General features: G+C 46.1%; 1 protein-coding gene across 1 annotated transcript; it reads right to left on the bottom strand.

Annotated features, from left to right (window-relative positions):
* Positions 1 to 2,774: 2,774 nt before the first annotated feature.
* Positions 2,775 to 4,219, bottom strand: LOC106013645 (the record flags this gene model as incomplete). The annotated part of the gene is given in 1 exon segment (XM_013089917.2): positions 2,775 to 4,219. A coding segment is annotated over 1 exon segment (1,191 nt). The 3' UTR covers positions 2,775 to 3,001.
* Positions 4,220 to 8,794: the final 4,575 nt, after the last annotated feature.

The following is an 8,794-nucleotide window of genomic DNA, read 5'->3' as shown; positions in this document are numbered from 1 at the left end:
TACCATCAATTCTTGTAAAGATTGGTATAACAATGAACAATAGAAATCTACTACCATCAATTCTTGTAAAGATTGGTATAACAATGAACAATAGAAATCTACTACCATCAATTCTTGTAAAGATTGGTATAACAATGAACAATAGAAATGTCAGTGAGGTTGGCAAGGAGAACAATGTTAGTAACATGGTAGCGTTCATGATGACCAGTAGTTCTGATCCTTTCACCGTCTCCAACTTTGGGAACTGGATCCACATGTTTTAGTTCTTTAGTTTTAGTGAGGTCTTACGGAGCTCAACTGCCTAGGTCATATGAGCGCCAAGGGGTGGATGTCAAAAGAGATGTCCAAACGGGGAATCAGGCTTACTCTGCTCACCTCTCTAGCTTCGACACCACAAAGTCTGCTTCGACCATCAAGGCACTCCGGAAATAGCAGGTCACAAGAGTGACAAACACAAAAGAAGTAGAGGAAAAATGAGGATACCGGTAGTAAGGATTAGGAAAGAAAAAGCAGCAGTTCCCTATTGTAGTTTCAGGCACAGTCATGTTAAATTTTATGAGCATGACATTGTTGGATCAGCCCATTTACAATTCTACTGTGCATCAGAACAGGTTCATCAATGTCCCCCCTTTGGGAATGGCCTAAAGACATTTCAGTCAGTTGAGTCAGTGAGTAGCACCGCCCCGGCGGGGGGGGGGCATGGGTAGCGGTTTCTATCACCACAGATCTGTGTTCTGAACACTGAATGCACCCAGATAGTTTTCCCTAGAGAAATTGTTGCCCCTTTGATTGTAGGAGGAAATGACTGGTGTAATCACCACATCTGTCCACAAATGTCAACTTTTGTTAGACTTTATAAATACTGCCATATTCCTTCTTTCCATGAATGATAAAGGTCACTGGGACAATGATGATGATGATGATGATGATGATGATGATGATGATGATGATGATGATGATGATGATGATGATGATGATGAAGTCATGTATAATGGCAACAGTGTAACAATGACGATAATGATGATAGCAGTGGTGAAGAGGATGAATAAGATACTAATGAATACATTGATGATAGCAATGATAAAAAACATTACCATCAAATACGTACACGTCAGAAACGTTCACATTTTAGAGAGTGAAAGTATAAGTTACTGAGAAACTGACTGCTCAGTGCAAGTTCCCGTGAGACTGACGTAAATGTACTTATTTATACTGTAACTGTAACAATACCTGCATGAACAGATGGCATCATGTGCTTGTTTATAACAATAACTGCATGAACAGATGGCATCATGTGCTTGTTTATAACAACTGCATGAACAGGTGGCATCATGTGCTTGTTTATAACAATAACTGCATGAACAGATGGCATCATGTGCTTGTTTATAACAATAACTGCATGAACAGATGGCATCATGTGCTTGTTTATAACAATAACTGCATGAACAGATGGCATCATGTGCTTGTTTATAACAATAACTGCATGAACAGATGGCATCATGTGCTTGTTTATAACAATAACTGCATGAACAGATGGCATCATGTGCTTGTTTATAACAATAACTGCATGAACAGATGGCATCATGTGCTTTCAAGCCTAGAAAGATGTAGGCAATACAAGAGCACAAGAATTAAAGAAGGCAGCAGTATAGGACTGATGGGATGACTGATGGGATGACTGATGGGAAGACTGATGGGAGGACTGATGGGATGACTGATGGGATGACTGATGGGAGGACTGATGGGAGGACTGATGGGGTGACTGATGGGAGGACTGATGGGATGACTGATGGGATGACTGATGATGTAGCGGGGTATGTTACTGTGAGCAACCAGCCCCCAGATTAAGACCATCAATTTTCTTTTAAGTTTAGCACAGGACTGAAATGACGGACAAACAATTTTGGCAGTCTCTTAACTCTTAACAGGAACGGTGAAAAGCTTCCCACTCCATCGTTGTTCTCCAACTCAAATTATCCAGAGGCTACTGGAGATAGGCTGTGAACAGCTCACAGGTTGAGAGTCGGTGCACTGTGTGTGGTGCACTGAGTTGGTGCACTGTGTGTGGTGCACTGCGTATTGGTGCACTGAGTTGGTGCATTGGGTGTGGTGCACTATGTATGGTGCACTGAGTTGGTGCACTGTGTGTGGTGCACTGAGTGTGGTGCACAGAGTTGGTGCACTGTATGTGATGCACTGAGTTGGTGCACTGTGTGTTGGTGCACTGTATGTGGCGCACTGCGTGTGGTGCACTGAGTTAGTGCACTGTGTGTGGTGCACTGAGTTGGTGCACTGTGTGTGGTGCACAGAGTTGGTGCACGGTGTGTGGTGCACTGGGTTGGTGCAATGTGTGTTTGTGCAGTGTGTGGTGCACTGTGTGTGGTGCACTGTGTGTGGTGCACAGAGTTGGTGCACTGTGTGTTGGTGCACTGAGTGTTGGTGTGTTGGGGTGCACTGTGTGTCGGTGCATTGTGTTGGTGCACTGTGTGTCGGTGCACTGTGTGTCGGTGTGTGTTGGTGCACTGTGTGTCGGTGTGTGTCGGTGCACTGTGTGTCGGTGTGTTTTGGTGCACTGTGTGTCGGTGTGTGTTGGTGCACTGTGTGTCGGTGTGTTTTGGTGCACTGTGTGTCGGTGCACTGTGTGTCAGTGCACTGCGTGTTGGTGTGCTGTGTGTCGGTGCTGTGTGTGTCGGTGCACTGTGTGTCGGTGTGTGTTGGTGCACTGTGTGTTGGTGCACTGTGTGTCAGTGTGTGTTGGTGCACTGAGTGTGGTGCACTGTGTATTGGTGCACTGTGTATTGGTGCACTGTGTGTTGGTGCACTGAGTGTCGGTGCACTGTGTGTCGGTGCACTGATACATGGTACAATGTGGAGGTCAACTACATCTGGCCCAATAGACTTGCCTGTTTCATGACACTAAGGATATCTTTCAGCCAACAATATCAAACCAAGTTTTGATGTCTTAACAACTCTAGAGACGGAGAGAAGCGCACGGAGCAGGCTACAGCTGGTCCAGGCCAGTGTCGTGAGGTGAGCCGTCAGTGGTGAGAGCACGGGCCAGGGACTGAGTGACCAGTGGGCAGCTGTTCTCCTCACTCATCAGCAGCAGGAAGGAGAGGTCGAGGGACAGAGAGGGGGCGGCGGCGCGGGTCAGAGGGCTCCGACACGTGCCCGCCACCAGGCGTGATGTCCAAGTGACAGCCCGGAGGACGTTGACCCCTAGCAGGACAACCAGGTACGCCAGCACAGCCGTCAGCAGAGCCTGGTAGCCCAACAGGACGTCGGTGGGTGTGTCGGGGTCGGAGGTCATCTGGGTCACCGCTCCCAACACACGAGTCTCGAGGCTGTGGCTGTACAGACACTGCACGGTGTAGCGCTCCACATTTTGTAGATGGACGATGCTGAAGTCGCAGGTCAGGAGCAAGTTGTCCTCGTAGAGGGAGGTGTTGGGAGTGTTGTGGTTCCTGTCCTTGAGCTGCGTCAGTCGTGGGAGCAGCACACAGCTCACCACCACCAGCTGGCCCAGCGCCACCAAACACAGCAGCAGCTTCAAGCCCAGATACGACAAGGCCACCCCACGACACGACCTGGCCGCTCTAGCCGCAGCCAAACAGAGGTCAGAGTTCAGCTGTCGCTGACTGTCGGTGTCCAGAGTGGAGCCCCGGCTGGCTGTGTCCAGTGTCTGGTCAACGTTGATGCTTCCACAGCTGGACATGACCCGCCAGCAGACGTGAGGCAGCCTCAGGCACACAGCAAACAGGAACAAGACCACAGGCACCACGGTGCCCACAAACAAATACGTCTCCTCTCTCACGTCTTCCTGCTCAGCTTGGCCCGTCCTCATGGCCAGTGGCCGGTACAGTTTCGGCCGCTCACTCGAGCCAGACTGACCCCAGGTGTCCATCAGGTCCACCCCCAGGACGCCCGGGTTCTCCTGCCTCATGGCCGTGTTGAGACGGCCGGCGCACAACTTGTTGGTGTAGCTCTCCTGGGCCGCGGAGAAGTGGGCGGGGGTCCAGCAGGTGGCCTTGTACCTAGGCGGCCCCGGGGACTGGGTGGTCAACTGGCTGACCACAGGACCAAAGGGGAGGAGCCAGGCCACGACAGCCAGCGAGAGAAGCAGGAGCGCTGACCAGGTGTGGTTGTACCCGTCGGCAAAATCCTCGGACAGAGATCGGCGCGACACCGCCATGACAGATGTGGGGAGACCGTCAGGTCTGAGGAGAGAGGTCATTGTTTGACAAGGGGAAATTGTCTGTGCTCTGAGGAGAGAGGTCATTGTTTGACAAGGGGAAATTGTCTGTGCTCTGAGGGGACAGGTCATTGTTTGACAGGGGGAAATTGTCTGTGCTCTGAGGGGACAGGTCATTGTTTGACAGGGGGAAATTGTCTGTGCTCTGAGGGGACAGGTCATTGTTTGACAGGGGGAAATTGTCTCTGCAGCCTACACAGCTTGCTATACACACGCCGAGATGCCTTGACAACCGGATACCTGGATTTGGCCAGACTGCCCCTCACGCCCCACAAAGAGAGCGATGGACAGAGATTTTACTGACACATAGGTCTAGGCCTGGTCGGGTTATAAGTTGGGGGGGAGGGGAGGCGGGGTTGAAATGTCTTCGACTGGTCACTCGAAATGCGTGTTTGAGAGAAGGTTTCAGACTGGCGTTTGAGTGACTGCATACGTAAAGTTAGGCCTATGATGCATGTAGGCAGAAACTACCCTGCCACACCCCACACATTCGCAGAAAGGAAAAAGAAAAAAAGATCTTCCAAATGGCAGTCTGTACTTCACACTCAGGGCCGCCCACAAACCAACATGATATGTTTCAGTCATCAAACACGAGAATATTAAATGCAACGTAAACAACAAAAGGGTGCGTGGGGGGGAGGAGGTTGTGTTATTGCTGGCAAAAACGAAAGAAACCTTTGGAACTACAGAATGTGCCACAAGACGTTGAGCCCAATTGTGTGTCACGACCCACCATGACACATACCATGACACACACCCATCGTAGCTAACTGTGTCACAACACACACGGTACACCGTGACACATGGCACACACGGTAGGCCTACACCATGACACAAAGCACACACGGTACACCATGACACATGACACACACGGTACACCATGACACATGACACACCCCCACCACAACACACCATGACACATGACACACACCCACCACAACACACCATGACACACACCCACCATGACACATGACACACACGGTACACCATGACACACACCCACCACAACACACACGATACACCATGACACATGACACACACGGTACATCATGACACATGACACACACCCACCACAACACACCATGACACATGACACACACAGTACACCATGACACATACCCACCACAACACACCATGACACATGACACACACGGTACACCATGACACATGACACACACGGTACACCATGACACATGACACACACGGTACACCATGACACATGACACACACCCACCGTAGCTAACTGTGTCACTACACGACACGCATCCACTGTAGTTAACTGTGTCATCGTACTGGGTGTCTAAAAAAAAAAGGACCCACTTCCCCCCTTCAATGCCGCAGGTGTATATTTATAGGCCCCTGTGCCGGGGGAAGTCCCAAGAACCAAGGCGGCTCACAGGTGACCCCAACTCTACATCCCAGAACTTTTTTATTCATGAATATTTTACTCCTGGATTTCTGTATGTTACATTCTACATTGAACCACGTTTCTATTTATATAATTTTAGGGGGATTTCATAGAGAGATAGATGGAGAAAAGTTTGAGTTAGTAACCATAGTAACATGATGCCAAAACAGCATCACCAAACAACATAAAACAACACACATTCGAGTAATGATAAACTGAGACCACAAACAGGGGAATACGTGATGTGTGAGAGTCTGCAGGTAAAGACGAAGTGACGAGAGGAAGTGACAAGAGGCTTTTGCTACCTGATACAATGCTCGTACAATCCAGATTTATATTGTAAACAGTCAAACCTGTGTAAGACGGCCACCCATTGTCAAGGAGAAAATTGGCCTTATAAGACAGGTGGCCGTCTTAGGCAGGACTGATCAAGACGAAGAAAACAAACCATTCCTTTCTGAGGTCCCAATCGAAAGTAGCCGCATTGTTGTTGTTTTTGTTGTAGTTGGTTTGTATTTCGTTTGTTATTTTTATTTTGTGGCTGATTTTGCACAAGGGTGACAATAAAACGAAATGTATCAGACGAGGAAGACCGAGTGCTATGTTAAAACAAACACATGGGTCGCCACCACTCGACCCGGAGAACGAGCGATGCTTCTGTAACAAGTTCATGTTGACGTCCTTTGTTACTTTGTTACAGACTGGGTAAACAGTGACCACTCATCTCACTTACGATTTGTGTATGAGTTCTGGGCGGGGCTTATGATTTATGAGGGATCACACCCTTACCTCACCAGCAGCTGGAAATTGTGAGGTGTGCAGACAAAATGAGTTACTTCTCCGATTTTAGCCTTTTATGGAAATTGATACATCAACTTTATAGGTGAAGTTTGTACAATTTGTAAGTATGGAATGATGAAAGACACGGTAGACTTGAACAAAAATGGCATCAATTAGATATCTATAAATCTGACCGCAGTGTCGATTTTGGGCCGATATCTCCATTCTTGGTCAACGAGAAGTAACTCATTTTGTCAGCACACCTCACAATTGGTACCTATTGGTCAACAGTGGGAGGGGCCTACGCAACATGATCTGTTGGATGGACAACAACGACAGGTGGTTGAATTATGATGGCTCGCCCACAACGCCAGGGGCCAATGCACAATTTATGACAAAACGTAATGGAGTCACTAAGTTGGCCGTCTAAGACAGGTGTTATTGCTTAGTGTGATAGGGGTTGTGAGTTAAAACACCAAATGCTGTACACCTTGTAAAAGTTCAGCTTTTCCTTGTAACAAAGGTGTAAGTTGTTTATAATATATGTCCGATTATTAGGAGCCGGAGAACTGCTAGAAGCAAAGTGTTCGGCCAGTTCAATAATTGACACGTGTGCATTCAAATGCTTCACTGAAAGATTGATGATTAATTACAGTCTTTTCATTGGCGGAGAACTGTAGAGCTTTATTTCCTGTGCTATATTTTTAGCCTTTGGCGTTTAAATAGAAAACCTTTAAAATACCGTTAAAATTTTTAGATTATTTTTTACATGAGTAGAATACCAGCTCAAAAAAGGTACCGATAGAAAGATAATTTCATTTCCTATATAAGAATAAAGTAATCTGCTAGAAATTATTTCGCATTTAATAAATCCTTCTGCGAAACTCGGAAAGCATGTGACCCCCCCATGCAGCGAGCACGCGGTACAGCAGTATAGAGTCGACTCGCTCGCCGCAGGTGCTGATGCGGCGCCAGCTGGGTCAACGCTAGGTGGTTTTGTCGAAATAACGACAGATCATCGTGTTTGCAGCGATTCACTACAGATTTGTAATGATCTCACAGTCTTGACAAAATTAGGCTCCATATATATGTTATAGTGATTGTACTCTGTTAAAGTTGCAGCCAGTGAGTGACTTTAACAAATTTGATCAAATTTTAAACGACTGAAGTTTTCTTTAAAATGGACGGAGAGGTTAATGAATGGTTCCAAAATGCTAAGGGGACACGCCTTTCATATGGAACAGATAAATTTGGCATACACAGCTACTTAGAAAATTTAGTTTCTGGTAACAAGATCTAGAATCTAGAATCTAGATCTATGTCACGTCTCTGCAAATTTTTCGAAAAATCAAATTCATGCCAATTTTTTTTAAATCATAAAAATTAAAGTATTAGAATCTAGACTTAGAGAACTTAAACTTTTTGTATTAGATTTTAAAGCTTAAAAGTAACTTTAGGGCATCAAAAAAAATTTACAATTCTGAGAGTTGTGGTGGTCTTTTGAAATATACCCCCCCAAAATGCCAGTACTTTACTTTAGATCTAGATCTAAAATCTAGACTCTATATATATATCTAGAATAGATCTAACTGCCGAATTAATTCAATATAATCAGGGCAGCTTACAAAATAACCAAACAAAAGTTACATTGTCCATTCTTTTAAAAATCTCAAGAGCAGATGCAGAAAGACGCAAACTATTTTTAGGTAAGGCACCCATCTTGTCAGACCAGCCACATGGCACCAAAGATGGAAGTGTCTATTGTTTGATCTACACCTTTCTCTCGGAAGTTCTGATGGCTGAATAGACAGCGTGTCTGCGTTTGAAGTCGTCGTGCAATGATTTTTGGAGCGGTTCGATCCCGGTCCCAGACAGTTGTTTTTTCTTTTCTCCTCCTCCCGACTGACTAACAGTCGCATAAATTATAGGCCTAATTTGTAGAGCTGCTTTGAAGTCGTTAAAAAAAATATATTAGTGATTAAAAATGCAGGAAAAGGGGGGAGGGGTGGTAGATCTAGATATCTAGATCGAGTCATCTAGATTTAGATCTAATCCTCCAGCGTCTTTACGGCAATTTTCGTGCAGTTTATGTCTTTGTGTTTACCGTGTTTCAATTTCAAGCAAATCAGCGTTCTTAATCTTACTGAGCATCAACGATCTAGATCTAGCTAGATTCTAGATCTAGGAAATCCGAAATGTTACCGAAAACACGTCGTTCCATGTGGGTATCCGAGGAAGAGATGACATCACAGTACTAAAATTAGCAGCCAATCAGAAAGATGCGTCTTTTCTACGTTTTTAGCGGCATGTAGAAATGGGTGCTACGAGTGCTACGAGTATAAATGATAGGGGGG

This window comes from Aplysia californica, unplaced genomic scaffold (assembly GCF_000002075.1).
Source record: "Aplysia californica isolate F4 #8 unplaced genomic scaffold, AplCal3.0 scaffold01079, whole genome shotgun sequence".
Classification (NCBI taxonomy): domain Eukaryota; kingdom Metazoa; phylum Mollusca; class Gastropoda; order Aplysiida; family Aplysiidae; genus Aplysia; species Aplysia californica.
Note: the sequence above shows the minus strand (reverse complement) of the source record. Positions and strands in the feature narration are given on the sequence as shown.